We start from the raw sequence: 16,339 nt of genomic DNA on the forward strand, positions 1-16,339 counted from the left end.
ACTGCTCTCCCCCCCCCCCCCAAACCCTGCTCTCCCTCCCCCCACAAACCCTTCTCTCCCTCCCCCGCAAACCCTGCTCTCCCTCCCCCCCCAAACCCTGCTCTCCCTCCCCCCCCAAACCCTGCTCTCCCTCCCCCCCAAACCCTTCTCTCCCTCCCCCGCAAACCCTGCTCTCCCTCCCCCCCACAAACCCAGCTCTCCCCCCCCAACCCTGCTCTCCCCCCCGCCCCCAAACACTGCTCTCCCCCCCCAAACACTGCTCTTCCCCCCCCCCCAAACACTGCTCTCCCTCCCCCCCCAAACCCTGCTCTCCCTCCCCCCCCAAAACCACTGCTCGCCCTCCCCCCCCAAACCCTGCTCTCCCTCCCCCCCCCCCCCCCCCCCCGCCCCCAACCCTGCTCTCCCTCCCCCCCAAACACTGCTCTTCCCCCCCCCCAAACACTGCTCTCCCTCCCCCCCCAAACCCTGCTCTCCCTCCCCCCCCAAACACTGCTCTCCCTCCCCCCCCAACCCTGCTCTCCCTCCCCCCCCCCACACCCCCCCGCCCCCAAACCTCTCTCCCTCCCCCCCCCAAACACTGCTCTTTCCCCCCCCCCAAAACACTGCTCTCCCTCCCCCCCCAAACCCTGCTCTCCCTCCCCCCCCAAACACTGCTCTCCCTCCCCCCCCAAACCCTGCTCTCCCTCCCCCCCCCCCACCCCCCCCGCCCCCAAACCCTGCTCTCCCTCCCCCCCCAAACCCTGCTCTCCCCCCCCCAAACACTGCTCTCCCTCCCCCCCCAACCCTGCTCTCCCTCCCCCCCCAAACCCTGCTCTCCCTCCCCCCCCAAACCCTGCTCTCCCTCCCCCCCAAACCCTGCTCTCCCTCCCCCCCCCCCCCCCCAAACCCTGCTCTCCCTCCCCCCCCCCCCCCCCGCCCCCAAACCCTGGTCTTCCCCCAACCCCCAATCTGCCCGAGGTGTGATCATGCTATCCAAATACAGCCTGGGTTTTCCAGCAATGCCTTCCCTTTCTGGTGATCAAAGCGCCCGCTCCTCTTCCAGAACTTCACACTGCACCAAGCCTCTGATCAGTTAGACATTCCCTCCCTCGGTCTCTCACCATCTCTTTTCTACCTTTCAAACTAAAAATAACTACAGACAGCAAGATCGCAGTGAGGCTGGCTACGAGAAAACTAAACATGACAGCCACAAATTGAAGAGACAGGGCTGGGAGATATGGAAAGATTTACTGAAGGCAGCAGTAATTGCGAATGTTTCCTTGTGAGCTAATCAAAGGGAACAATGCCACTTATTCCATTTTATAAGAGAGGTTTTAGAGTATTTGGGCGCGATTTGGCGGAAACATTTCGGAGTGGTATTTTGGGTGTGTTTGACGATCCTTTCTTAATGGCCGAGATCGCGTCGCGTATTTAACGTCACAGAGAAATGCACCCCCCCCGAGCTTCTCGCCATTACTGGCTGGAGAGGGATAGCTTGATCTTGGATTTGGACAATGCTCGGCACAACATTGAGGGCCGAAGGGCCAGTTCTGTGCTGTAATGTTCTGTGTCTCACTGTCTGATTCGCCAGTCTCGCCCCTAACAAGCGGCAGCTGCTTTTAAACGCTCCCTTGCCGCTCACTCCCAGTCAGCACACAAGCACGGCAGCGCGTTGACCTGCTCCACGTTTGGGGGATGCCAACCGGGCCAAGCTTCTGGAAGCAGTGGATGCGGGACAGGGAGATCCTGATTCCCCGAGGGGCTGAGGGGACCAGCAGCAGGGTCACCCATACCGCCGGAGTGGCAGCGGCTGTCGGTGTGGGCAACATGACCAGGAGGACCGCCGACCAATGTTGGAAGACCAACGACTTCAACTGAGCTGTAAGGGTAAGTTACCCCCTCTCTCCTGGCACCAGCTCCATTTGCCACCTCTTAAATTCTCATCGCCACCCCCCCAAAATCTCTGGCTGACACCTCGCACCATCCCACATCCTATCTTCATGTTGGCTCCTTTGAACACCCTGACACCCGCTAGAACAATCCCTTCGTGCCCAGTGTGGTGTCCACACAGGCCATCTACTATAGAACCCGCTGACACATCAAGCATATAGTTCACAATGCCCTCTCTTTGTCCCCAAAGGAGAAGGTAGTCCATAATAAGCGGGAAAGACCATAAGACACAGCAGCAGAATTAGGCCACTCGGCCCATCGTGTCTGCTCCGCCATTCAATCATGGCTGATATTTTTCTCATCCCTATTCTCCTGTCTTCTCCCGTAACTCCTGATGCCCTTATTAATCAAGAAAGTAACCAACACCGGGCCGGGGGTGTGGGTGTGTGTGTGTGGATATACCAGTGATCAGAGTCCTCACCCTCCATAAAGAACGGGACCTGGGGATCGCAGGGTTGACCGAGGAGAGAGCAGTTACCGACAGCGAGGTTGACCTTGACAGAGGTGAGGATCCACTGCCCCTTCACCCAGGTGACCCGTCTCAAGTGAGTTGTTCATGTCAGACAGAATGACCCTCCCCTCTCATTGACCACATGCCCATTGTCTTGCAGGACCCCCCCCCCCCCCCCCCCCCCCCGCCATCCAAAAGCCCACCTTGGAGGAGAGCTTCGAGGAGACCACCATCGACGTGTCACAGCCGTCACCCCCACCCTCCACCAGCGCAGAGACACACTCCTTGGTGGGCGACATTACTGGACAGACGTCTGGGGCACAATCTGGCGAGCACCACACAGTTGCTGATGTACATCAGGTGGAGGCAGGAATATCCAAGGGAGTCGGCAGTCGGAGGTCTGCTGGGTCCCAGGACACAACTGAGTCCCAGGCAGACGCCGAGCCTCTGGTCAAGGTTATCCCAGAGGGGATGCAGATGCTTGGACATGGCCGTGAGATTCAGGAGGCGATATCAGTGACATTCCAGTGAGTGCTTAGCCGATTGGAGGAGTCCCAAAGTCTATGGGCGCTGGAGATGATGTCAACGCGTAACGGAAACAAATATGCATTTCTGTGGCCACAACGTGGCTCCAGGGTGACATGTTGCCTCCCTGGTGCTGGGGTCAAGGATACCTCAGAGCAGCCACATTCGGGAAGAGGAGAGTCAACAGCCAGTGGTCGTGGTACACATTGGCACTCAGGAAAGAAAAGGGTTGAGGTCCTAAAAACAGAATATAGAGCGTCAGGAAGGAAGTTGAAAACTAGGATGTCAAAAGTAGTGATCTCAGGATTAATATCAGAGCCACGCGCGCGACAGAGCATAAATAGCAGGAAATATCCGATGAATGTGTGGCTGAAGAGGGAGGTGGTCAGGTTCCTAGGATATTAGGAGTGGGTGAGGTGGGACCAGTACAAACTGGACAGGCTGCACCTAGGCAGGACCGGGACTGATTTATTTTCCAGAGTGGTTGGGGTGGTTTTAAACTAAAATGGCCGGAGGATGGGAACCTATGCAAGCAGTCACAGGAATCAAGGACAAAAAAAAGACGGAAAGGGGAATAAAAAAAAAGTGATAGGCAGATAAATCAAGGGCCAGATTCAAACAGGGCTACAGTGAACAATCGTGGGAATGGGACAAGGAATGTTAAAAAGATGAGCCTTAAAGCTTTGTGCCTTTGCTGCAGAGCATTCGCAATAAAGTGGATAAATTAATCATGCCAGTAGATGTAAACGGGTATGAAATAGTCAGGATTACGCAGACATGGCTGCAAGGTGACCAGGGATGGGAATTGAACATCCGGGGGTATTCAGTATTTAGGAAGAACAGACTAAAAGGAAAAGGCGGTGGGGGTTACATTGCTGGGTAAAGAGGAAATTGGCGCATAAATTGAGGAAGGATATTAGTTCTAACGATGTGGAATGTGTGTGGGTAGAGCTGAGAAACACAAAGGAGCAAAAACGTTAGTGGGGGGGGGGGGGGGGGTTGTATGTAGATCCCAAAACCGTAGTGGTGATGTTGGTAATTCATTAAACAGGAAATTAGAGATGCATGTGATAAAGGACTTTAATCTGCATATAGATTGGGCTAATCAAATTAGTCACGATATTGTCGAGGAGGACTTCCTGGAGTATATATGTGATGGTTTATGGACCAATACATTGAGGGGCCAACTAGAGAACAGACCATCCTAGACTGGGTATTGTGTAATGAGAAAATAATAATTGGCAATCTAGTTATGCAAGATTGGGGATGAGTGACCATAATATGTTAGAATTCTTCATCAAGGTGGAGAGTGACCTAGTTGATTCTGAGACTCGGTCCTGAATCTGAATAAAGGAAACTACGATGGCATGAGGCGTGAGCTGGCTATGATGGATTGGGGAACATTACTTAAAGGGATGACAGAGAAACGGCAATAGCAAACATTCAGAGAGCACATGAGGGAACTGCAACAATAGTTCCTTCCTGCCTGGCACAAAAAAAAACTGGAAAGGTGGCCAAACCATAGCTTAAAAGGCAAATTAGAAATAGTATTAGATCCAAAGAAGAGGCATACAAATTGGCCAGATAAAAAACAGCAGAGCTAAGGATTGAGAGCTGTTTAAAATTCAGCAAAGGAGGACCAAGAGATTGATTAAGAAGTGGACAGCACGGTAGCATGGTGGTTAGCATAAATGCTTCACAGCTCCAGGGTCCCAGGTTCAGTTCCCGGCTGGGTCACTGTCTGTGTGGAGTCTGCACGTCCTCCCCGTGTGTGCGTGGGTTTCCTCCGGGTGCTCCGGTTTCCTCCCACAGTCCAAAGATGTGCGGGTTAGGTGGATTGGCCATGCTAAATTGCCCATAGTGTCCTAAAAGTAAGGTTAAGGGGGGGGGTTGTTGGGTTATGGGTATAGGGTGGATACGTGGGTTTGAGTAGGGTGATCATTCATCGGCACAACATCGAGGGCCGAAGGGCCTGTTCTGTGCTGTACTGTTCTATGTTCTATTATGGAAAATAGAGTACGAGATAAGCTTACAGGAAACATAAAAACTGACTGTAAAAGTTTCTATAGGTATGTGAAGAGAAAAAGATTGGTGAAGACAAATGTAGGGCCCTTACAGTCAGAAACCCGGGAATTTATAACGGGGGACGAAGAAATGGCTGAGCAACAAAATACATACGTTGGTTGTGACTTCATAAAGAAGGACACAAATAAGATACCAGAAATGTTCGGATTCAGTGAGAGGGAGGAACTGAAGGAAATCAGTATTGGTAAGGAAACGGTGTTGGGAAATTGATGGGACGAAGGCCAAACAATCTCCAGGACGTGATAATCTACATCCCAGAGTATTTAAGTGGCCCTAGGAATAGCAGATGCATTGGTGGTCATATTCCAAGATTCTATATATTTGGGACCGTTCCTACAGATTGGAGGGTAGCTAATGTAACCCCACGAAAAAGGGAGGTAAAGAAAAAAACGGAATTATAGGCCAGTCAGCTTGATGTCGGTAGTGGAGAAAATTCTAGAATCCATTATCAAAGATGTTATAGCAAGAGCACTTGGAAAACAGTGGCAGGATCAGACAGAGTCAGCATGGATTTATGAAGGGGAAATCAGGCTTGGCAAATTTACTGGAGTTCTACCAGGATGTAACTAGTAGAGTTGATGAAGGGGAGCCAGTAGATGTGATTTATTTGGACTTTCAAAAGGATTTCGACAAAGTCTCACATGAGAGATGAGCGTGTAAAGTTAAAGGATGGGGCATAAGGGGTAGTGTATTGCATGGATAAAAAAACTGGTTGGTAGACAGGAAACAAAGAGTAGGAATAAATGGGTTTCCAAATGGCAGGCAGTGACTAGTGGAGTATCACAGGGACCGGTGTTGGGATCCCAGCTATTAACAATATATAAATAATTTAGATGAGGGAGCTGAATGTCATATTGCCAAATCTGCAGCGTTACCAAGTTGGGTGGGAGGGTGAGCTGTGAGGAGGATGCAGAGATCCTTCAGTGTGATTTAGACAAGTTTGAACGAGTGGGAAAAATGCAGTATGTGGATCAATGTGAGGTTATCCACACTGGGTAGCAGAAACAGGAAAGCAGATTATCTGGATGGCTTTATTCATAGTAATTTATAAAATTTGCTTTTATCTGGATGGCTATAGATTGAGAGAGAGGGGAAAGTGCAATGTCACCTGGTGATCCTTGCACTGAAGGTAAGCAAGCAGGTGCAGCAGGCGGTTAGGGTTAGTCTTGCTGCAATTATACAGGGCCTTGGTGAGGCCACACCTGGAGTATTGTGTGAAGTTTTGGTCTCCTGCTCTGAGGGAGGATGTTCTTAATATTAGAGGGAGTGCAGCAAAGGTTTACCAGACTGATTCCTGGGACGGCAGGACTGACGCATGAGGAGAGATTGGGTCGGTTAGGATTCGCTGGAGTTTTGATGAATGAGGGGGATTTCATAGAAACCTATAAAATTCTAACAAGACTGGACAGGGTCGATGCAGGAAGGATGTTCCCCGATGGCAGGGGAGGCCAGAACCAAGGGTCACAGTCTGAGGATACGAGGTAGGCCATTTTCGACAGAGATGAGGAGAAATCGCTTCAGCCAAAGAGTGGTGGTCAGCTTGTGGAATTCTCCAACACACAAAAGTTGACGCCAAAGCATTGTGTGTTTTCAAAAAAAGGGGTCAGGTATAACTCTTGGGGAGAAAGGGATCAAAGGATATGGGGGGGGGAAAGCGAGAGCAGGTTACTGAGTTGGATGATCAGCCTTGATCATAATGAATGGCGGAGCAGACTTGAAGGGCCGAATGGCCTCCTCCTGCTTTCCATGTTGAAGCGTCGTCACTGTTGTAATGTCGGAAACACAGCAGCCAATCTGTGCACAGCAAGCTCCCACAAGCAGCATTGTGATAATGACCAGACAATCCGCCTTGCTGATGTTGATTGAGGATAAATATTGACCAAGACATCGAGGAGATCTCTTCTTCAAACTAGTGACCATGGGATCTTTCACATCCACCCCAGGGAACAGGCGGGGCCTCGGATTAACAGTGCATCTGGAAGATGACACCTCCGACAATGCAGCATTCCCTCAGTACTGTCCCGGCAGATTCAGGCCTGAGTTTTGTGTTCAAGTCGAGGAGCAGAACAAGATTCCGAATGTGCCTCCCAGAGTGAGCACTGACACACAAGTCCACTGGCTTGAACAGAGAACAGTCCTCCCACGTGTTTTACAACAAACATCTTCTCAAGATACCATTGAGATGAGGCTCCGTAAATAATAGGTGCCAACTGGCATCCAATTCAATCGGCCTTTCTGCCTGTGCGCTTCGATGTCAGCTATTCATTTGTAGGTACAAGCGGGACACCATCCAGCTGTTCCTTGTGGGCATCAGCGGGGATTCTTTACACAATCCTTTCTGCAGCCCGGGGATACTGGAGTGGATTATGGGAACCTTGTCAGTCGCCCTGGCTGTGATTGGCTCGCTCATACCAGACCAGGATCAAGTTGAGAACATCAGTTCCACTGTGAACACTGACTGAATTAATCCTCAAAGCAGCTTGCAGTGGGTTTTAATATTAGATACAGCATTGTGTCCCTGAGGTCAGTATGATCTCTGTTCATTTTCTTTAGAAATATATATAGTTTTCAAAAATGCAAACGCACAGATATATGTGAAAACAATACATTTCTCCAGTTTTTTGTGGGTTCAACTCACACTATCAATGTGCAAAGATCACCAAAGATATGTCGTTCAGAGGGTCGCTGCAGACTCAATGGCTCCTTCGGCACTGTAAGGATTCAATGGTACAGAGACATACAAGCAGGCTGACACTCTCATGCAATACTGAGGGAGTGCCGCACTGTCAGAGGGTCAGTACTGAGGGAGTGCTGCACTGTCAGAGGGTCAGTACTGAGGGAGTGCTGCACTGTCAGAGGGACAGTACTGAGGGAGTGCCGCACTGTCAGAGGGTCAGTACTAAGGGAGTGCCGCACTGTTAGAGGGTCAGTACTGAGGGAGCACCGACTGTCAGAGGGTCAGTATTGAGGGAGTGCTGCACTGTCAGAGGGTCAGTACTGAGGGAGTGCTGCACTGTCAGAGGGTCCGTACTGAGGGAGTGGTGCACTGTCAGAGGGTCAGTACTGAGGGAGTGCAGCACTGCCAGAGAATCAGTACTGAGGGAGTGCTGCACTGTCAGAGGGTCAGTACTGAGGGAGTGCTGCACTGTCAGAGGGTCAGTACTGAGGGAGCACCACACTGTCAGAGGGTCAGTACTGAGGGAGTGCTGCACTGTCAGAGGGTCAGTACTGAGGGAGCGCTACACTGTCAGAGGGTCAGTACTGAGGGAGCACCACACTGTCAGAGGGTCAGTACTGAGGGAGTGCCGCACTGTTAGCGGGTCAGTACTGAGGGAGTGCTGCACTGTCAGAGGGTCAGTACTGAGGGAGTGCCGCACTGTCAGAGGGTCAGTGCTGAGGGAGTGCCACACTGTCAGAGGGTCAGTACTGAGGGAGTGCTGCACTGTCAGAGGGTCAGTACTGAGGGAGTGCCGCACTGTCAGAGGGTCAGTACTGAGGGAGTGCCGCACTGTCAGAGGGTCAGTACTGAGGGAGTGCTGCTCTGTCAGAGGGTCAGTACTGAGGGAGTGCAGCACTGTCAGAGGGTCAGTACTGAGGGAGTGCTGCTCTGTCAGAGGGTCAGTACTGAGGGAGTGCTGCACTGACAGAGGGTCAGTACTGAGGGAGCGCTGCACTGTCAGAGGGTCAGTACTGAGGGAGTGCTGCACTGTCAGAGGGTCAGTACTGAGGGAGTGCTGCACTGTCAGAGGGTCAGTACTGAGGGAGTGCTGCACTGTCAGAGGGTCAGTACTGAGGGAGTGCTGCACTGACAGAGGGTCAGTACTGAGGGAGCGCTGCACTGTCAGAGGGTCAGTACTGAGGGAGTGCTGCACTGTCAGAGGGTCAGTACTGAGGGAGTGCTGCACTGTCAGAGGGTCAGTACTGAGGGAGTGCCGCACTGTCAGAGGGTCAGTACTGAGGGAGTGCTGCACTGTCAGAGGGTCAGTACTGAGGGAGCGCTGCACTGTCACGGGTGGCCGTCTTAGATGCGACTTTATACTGAGGCCCCCTCTGTGCTCTTCGGTGAATGAAGAGGAGCAGCGTAGTTCCTCCTGGTAACCAGGTCAATATTAATCCTTCAATCAACAGCACACACACAAATAAAACAGATTATCTGGGGATTATCACACTGCTTGCATGTGGGATCTTGCTGGGTACACAGCTACATTACAACAGTGACTGCACGTCGAAAAACACCACACCTTGGCTAAGGTTGGGATTACCGAGGGGCCATCCCACCAGACAATCTGTACATTGCTTTCATGGGGAGGCCATATAAATGCACGTGGGGGAAAGAAGAGGTTATGCTGATAGAGTTACGTGAAGCGAGGAGACACAGGTCGAGCATAAGATCCAACACTGGGTGGTTGGGCAGAATGGCCTGTTCGTGTGCTCTGGATCCTCGGTCACATACGAAAGGGTTGCCAAGCAGATGGCTTCCTCCACCTTCTATTCCTCATGCTCCTTCTTCGAAAGCCCTCCATGACAGGGGTCGATGCCTTTGACGTCAATCTTTACCGTCAGCCCTGTGATTGGCCCAGCCCCACCGTCTTCAATGCCTCATTGGACAGTGAGCCCAGGGGTGGCCCTGTGGGAAAATGGCTGACGCTGTCGCACACGCGGCAAGCAGGCGCTCGGACCCACTTTCAGGGGCTGATATCGGAATCCCACACCCAGAACAAAGCTCGGCTCAGTGTGTTCCCGATAGTGGAGATTCAGGTCCACAATCCCCAGAATATCCAAGGTATGGAAAGCCAGAGATAATGCCTGAATCCTCCTCTTCTAGAGGGCATCCAAAGATGGGCCTGTAGCTTAAGAATGAATGAGAAAAAATATTCTAAAACATATCCCAGTTCTCTTTTAAACAGAGGCAAAAGTCATTTTCTGATCGTATTATCCCCATGCCAACTAGATTTACTCTTCACTTAACAGATGGTTCGTACAAAGCTGATTTATGAAGCCTTGATCAGGCAGATGCTTAATACGGATCCTGAAATCCCTCTCACACCTACAATATTCAAATACTCTCCAATAATCTTCAAAATTAGGGCAACTGTTCTAATAGAAAAAGTGTCTGCTTCTAAAGCTTAAATCATAATCATATTATTAGCAACAAATAATGACACAGGATCCCCCCCCCCCCCCCCCCCGCCCCCCTACCCCCCGCCGGATCTCAGTACTTGGGGGGCCCTTGCTGTTGACAGTTGTTGCCAACGAATTACACTGAAATGTAGGTGAGGTGATTCAGAAGCCTCCCGACGATACAGAAAATCGGCCGCATGACGGAAACTGTAAACCACAGCAAGGTATCAATGGACAGGTCAGGTGAGCGGGAAAGTGGCAAATGGAATTCAGTCTGGAGAAGTGTGAGGTCATACATTTGGGGAGAGTGAGAAAGGCAAAGAAACGCACAACGATTGATAGGAAACTGAGAAATGAGGGAACGGGGGGGGGGGGGGGGGGGGCCTGAGAATGCACGTTTGCTTATCCCGGAGAGAAGCCGAACGGTAGATAAGCAGGAAACAAGATTCTTTTATTGCTCAAGGCTTAGAGAATAAGAACGGGGAGGTTATTCTGCTGGAGCTGTATGAAACACAAGTTAAATCACAGCTAGAACAGTTCGTACAGATCGGCTCACAGCTTTATAGGTAGGATGCGATCGCACCAGAGAGGGTAGAGAGGAGATTTACAAGGACATTGCGTGATAAAGAAAGATTGGATTGACTGCGATTGCTTTCCCCGCAACAGAGGAAAGGTTCATTTGAGGTGGATAAAATTAGGAGAGGTCTAGACAGAGTGGAGAGGGAGGATCTAAATACATTAGCAGAGACGTCAACAAACCACCAGGCACAGATTTAATCCCCTCTCTAATTTGATCAATTCCCTTCCTGTAACATGGGTTGTGTTGATATCTATCAGACTTCAGGGACATTAGCAAGCCTTTTGATATGCTGGGCTTTTGTGTAAAAGTTAGGATAAAAGTTCCAGTCATTGAGTTTTAGAAATGATAAATTGATAAATTTAAAGCCCCCATGTCTAAATTGGGACAGTCATTCACCTGCCTTTTAAATTATTGTCTTGAGCTGAAACCGTATCTCACATGCATCTCACCCTGCACAATTTATATCCAGGCACAATACTGGCAAGACACGAACAGGAATTAATCTATGACATATAGAACTCCAGACACTTACCAATGAGTTCTCACTGGTGTAAATTGCACGAGACTGCCACCTCCAGGCTAGCTTCACCAGTATTTGCCTGACCTTCATGTGAGCTTTCATCCACAGTGCTCTAGTGGTCAGCTAGCACAGTTTAGGAAGCAAAGCAATTGTGAAAATTAAGGCTGCTCTTATCTCGAGTCCCGCTTCGATCAGTTTCTGTCCAGAAAGACCAAGCGGGCGCGCTAATCTACTGGGCGCTTTAGTTTGCTGCCTGCGTGTGGATTGCTTCGCATGTAGAAGGAAGCTGCCTTAATGTAGCGCCTATCATGATTCCACCACGGTCCAAAGCTCTATAAAGACAACAAAGTATTTTTGAGGTTTAGACACGGTTGTAATGTTGGGACGGCAGCAGCCCAAGGTGGAATGGGTCTCGGTTAAATGTCTCATACGGCAATCTCAGCAGTGCAGCCTTCCCTCCGCACCACACTGCGAGAGTCAGCCTAGACGTAGTGCTTGTAAGGGTTGAAGTTCAGAAGATCTGGGTGTGCTCTCAAAGGAATTTATTTCATTCTTCCACCGGGTGTGCGAGGCGCGGGCTAGGCCAGCATTTATTACCCATCCCGAATTGCCCTTTGAGAAGGTGGTGGGTGAGCTGCCTGCTTGAACCGCTGCAGTCCGTGTGGTGTAGGTACACCCACTCTGCTGTTTGCGAGGGAGTTCCAGGAGTTTGCCCCAGCGACAGCGAAGGAACGGCGATATGTTACCAAATCAGGATGGTGGGTGACTTGGGAGAGGAACCTCCAGGTGGTGGGGTTCCCAGGTATCTGATGCTCTTGCCCTTCTGGATGGTAGAGGTCGTGGGTTTGGAAGGTGTTGTAGGAGCTTTGGTGAGTTGCTGCAGTGCATCTTGTAGATGGTACACACGGCTGCCACTCTGCGTTGGCGATGGAGGGAGTAAACGTTGAAGGTGGAGGTTGGGATGCCAATGGGCTGGTTTGTCCTGTTTGGTGTTGAGCTTCTTGAGTATTGTTGGAGCTGCACTCATCCAGGAAAGTGGAGGGTATTCCATCGCACTCCTGACTTGTGACTTGTTGATGGTGGGCAGGCTTTGGGGGGGGGGGTCAGGAGGTGAGTTGATCACTGCAGGATTCCCAGCCTCTGACCTGCCCTGGTAGCCACAGTATTTACATGGCTGGGTCCAGTTCAGTTTCTGGTTAATGGTAACCCCCAGGATGTTGATAGTGGGGGATTCTGCAATGGTAATGCCATTGCATGAGAGAAGGTGGTTGGATTCTCTCTTGTTGGAGATGGTCATTGCCTGGCACTCGTGTGGCATGAATGTAACTTGCCACTTACCAGCCGAAGCCTGCATGTTGTTCACTTCTTGTCACATTTAAGCTTGGGCTGCCTCAGTATCTGAGTTGTCGCGCATGGGGCTGAATTGTGCAGTCACCAGTGAACATCCCATGTTCTGACCTAATGATGGGGGAAAAGGTCATTGATGAAGCAGCTGAAGATGGTTGGGCCTAGGACACTACTCTGAGGAACTCCTGCAGTGATGTCCTGGAGCTGGGATGAATGACCTCCAACCACCAATAAGATCCTAGCAGGGTGGGTGTGGAAAGGATGTGGCCCCCTGATAGGAGAATCTAGAACTAGAGGTTACCAGTTTGAAAATAAGAGGTTGCCCATTTTGAGCAGAGATGAGGAGAAGTGTTTTCTCCCGGAGGGTCGTGAGTCTTTGGAACTCTTTTCCTCAAAAATGTGCGGGTTAGGTGGATTGGCCATGCTAAATTGCCCTTAGTGTTCAAAGGGGTTGAGTAGGGTTACTGGGTTATGGAGATGGGGTGGAGGTGTGGGCTTGGGTGGGGTGCTCTTTCCCGGGGCCGGTACAGACTCAATGGGCCGAGTGGCCTCCTTTGGCATCGTACATTCTATGAAAAAGTGGCGGCAGCAGAGTCCTTGAACGTTGTTGAGGCAGAACCACATGGATTCCAGATGAGAAAGGTCATCGGGGACAGGTGGGAATGTGGAACTGAGCTGGCAATCAGCTCAGCCAAGATCTCAAAGGGTTGGGAGGATTTGGAATTCTCTATCCCAGAGGGTTGTGGTTCCTCCAGAGTTTTGGTCTCTCGGGGAATTATGGGATATGGGGAGAGGATGGGAAAGTGCACTTGAAACTCAGGATCAACCATAATTGTATTGAATGGCGGGGCAGGCTCGATGGGCCAAATGGCCCGATTCTAAAACATACTGGGGGAGTGCTGCTTTGTTGGAGGTGCTGTCTTTTGCCTGAGATATGAAACCCAGGTCCTAACTGGCTCAGGTAGAAGCAAAAGATCCCAAGGCCACTATTTCAAAAGAAGAACGTGCAAGTTCGTCCCATTGTATTTGACTAGTCATCCCTCAAAGGACATCACTAAATACAGGTTATATCTGGTCAATCATTACATTGTTGTCTGTGGGATCTTGTACACAACTTGGCAACCTCCTCCAGCCCCAAACCCACGAAGCTCCACCAGCTCTACGCCCTTGCACATTCCCATTTTCATTGTTGGGATTTTCGACAAACTTGTCTTCTGGGGGGTTCATCAAGAACAATCAGGGGAAATCCAATCGACAAAAAAAAAAAGGATTCACAAATGTGACACCATTTATCAAAAGATGTAGATGTTACATTTCGTTGTACAACTGGACTCAACATCTCATGAGCGTTCACACAATAAAACCGTTGCAAACATTTCAGGTACTTACATCTTCCATCACCATCTGGTTCTCACATTCTCCCGTTGGGCTAATATCTTGCCTCATGACCCAAATGGGCTCTGCTGGTTCGTCAGGAGTGTAAGGCGACCGTATGGTTCTGGTTTTTACCTCTTCAATCGCTTCCTTGATGTCCTTAATGGCTAAAGAAATGGCATCCCTTTGTTCTCTGGTGTGTCTCACTGACTCTCCCAAGCCCGTGGAGGACACAGATCGCGAATTCAGCGCGGACGTGACGTCGTCGCTCTCATGCCCGCTGCCAGGGGCGACACTACACTCGGAGTTCTGCTCGGCCTCTGGCATCTCCTCGGAGGTGTGATCGAGGCTTTGAGAACTCATGCTCTGCTTCACCTCAGCGACAATCTGGTCAATGTCCTCCTCTTGCTCGTAGCTGTCCATCCGGGGGTAGGGGGCAAACTCGGCCTCCTTCTCCGGGCTGTCCGACTCATTGTCCGACCGCTCGTCGTAGTGGTGCAGCCTGGCCCCCAGGGCCTCCTTACGGTAATGCTCTGCCTCCTCCCTCTCCTGCTGGTACAACAGGAGAGTTTCCCGGCCGTCCAGCTCCGGCGCCTCTCCGATCTCCTCGTAAACGTGCTCTTGGACCGTGTAGTCGTCGTAGGGCTCGGCATACTGTTCCTCCTCGCTGCGGTGGAATGGATGGTGGCTATAAACGTACCCTGAGTAGGCCGAGCTCATGAGCTCTTCGCGGTCCTCCATGTTGAATTGCAAACCGTTCGGGAGGGTCCGACTCTCGGCAGCTTCCGCGTGCTCCGACTCCGCGTTCTCAGTGTACTCCTCCGCCTCCGGCCGGCAGTGGACAGCGTACGAGCGCTCGTCCTCCTCGTTCTCCTGCAGCCTCTCCCGGGAGTTGTAGGGGTCGCCCTGTGCACAGATCACGTCGCCCTCTGCCCTGTCCGTGTGGTTGTGAAAGCCACTTTCTGTACTGGCAGACCTGGCCAGGGTGCCCTCCTCGTCCGCCGGCCGCGACCGCGCTCCTCGCTTGCTGTTGCTACGGCGCCCAGCCTCCTCTTCCTCCTCCTCGGAGTGCTGAAGATCAGCCTCAACTGCCTCATTCACTCCCTCGCTCCCCGGTTCCTCGTCCGTCTCCACCACTTCCTCTGGCTTGTTCATGTCGGAATACCAAAGCTTGGTGAGCCTACACGGGCGGCATCTCTGGGGACGGTCTGTGGAATGCACAAAAAAAAATGAAAGTCAACATCCAAAGAGATATCCCAGCCATAATGGGCCAAATGGCCTCCTCCATTTCTTAATACATTAATTCAGGGTATGCGAGCATCACTGGCAAAGGCAGCACTTACTGTGTATCCCTGACTGCGCTCGAGAAGAGGGCGTTGTGATCGAAAGAAACCCTATATTTACACAGCGCTTTTCACAGCATTTCTCAAAGAGTTTTAAGGCCAGTGACTTGCCTTCTGAAATGTACTCTCTGGCAATGCAGCAGACGAGAGATCCAATTTGCTCACAGCAAGCTCCCAGAAGAAGCGATAATGTCAGGAACATGCAAGGAGCCGGAACTGGAGGAGCACCGAGATCCCGGAGGGCTAAGGGGCTGGAGGAAGTCACAGAGATTGGGGGGGGGGGGGGGGGGCGCAAAGCAACGGAGGGGTTTGAGAACAAGAATTTTAAAAATTGTATCTGTGCCAAACTGGGGGCCAATGTCAGCGAACACAGAGGTAATTGTTGCAAAGGACTTGGCACCAGGGAATTCCTACAGTGCAGGAGGCCATTCGGCCCATAGAGTCTGCCCCGGCCCTGTGAAAGAGCACCCGACCTAGGCCCATGCCCTATCTCTGTAACCAAGGGCAGGCAGTGGCGTAGTGGCATTGTCACTGGACTAGTAATCCAGAGACTCAGGGTGATGCTCTGGGACCCCGGCTCAAATCCCACCACAGCAGATAGTGAAGTTTGAATTTAATAAAAATCTGGTTCTAAAGATGACCATCTTTACCCATTGTCGATTATTGTAAAAACCCAACTTGTTCATTAATGTCCTTTGGCGAAGGGAATCTGATATCCTTACCCAGTCTGGCCTCAATGTGACTCCAGGCCCACAGCAAAGTGGTTGGCTCAGGGACGGGCAATAAATGCCTGGCCAGCCAGCAACACCCACATCCCAGGAACAAATTATTTTTTTAAAACTCCATAACCCCACTGTAATGATATGTAGAATATCATATGTGTATAAAATGTAATAGCCGAACTGTAAGTTAGGATAGGTGCCGTATGCATAGGCTGCGATTCTAGCATCCCACCACAGGTGGAGTGGTGACAGGAGTAGGTCACTAGAAGACAGGCCTCATGGAGATAGGAGGCAATCTCCTGGACAGCACACAGACACAGAATCTGGACGACAGGCAGGATG

At 51.1% G+C, this 16,339-nt stretch overlaps 1 protein-coding gene across 1 annotated transcript in view; it reads right to left on the bottom strand.

The window, feature by feature from the left end:
• The window catches only part of apba1a (amyloid beta (A4) precursor protein-binding, family A, member 1a), a 138,017-nt gene that overhangs the window by 53,829 nt on the left and 67,849 nt on the right, over positions 1–16,339 (bottom strand). The window contains exons 2-3 of the mRNA XM_038805509.1: positions 13,948–15,140; positions 11,224–11,334 (exon numbers count right to left, since the gene is read on the bottom strand). Of these exons, the coding sequence (XP_038661437.1) occupies positions 11,224–11,334; positions 13,948–15,087 (1,251 nt within the window). The 5' untranslated portion in view covers positions 15,088–15,140. The remainder of the gene's footprint in view (positions 1–11,223; positions 11,335–13,947; positions 15,141–16,339) is intronic.

This window comes from Scyliorhinus canicula, chromosome 8, assembly GCF_902713615.1.
Source record: "Scyliorhinus canicula chromosome 8, sScyCan1.1, whole genome shotgun sequence".
In the NCBI taxonomy this organism is placed as follows: Eukaryota; Metazoa; Chordata; class Chondrichthyes; order Carcharhiniformes; family Scyliorhinidae; genus Scyliorhinus; species Scyliorhinus canicula.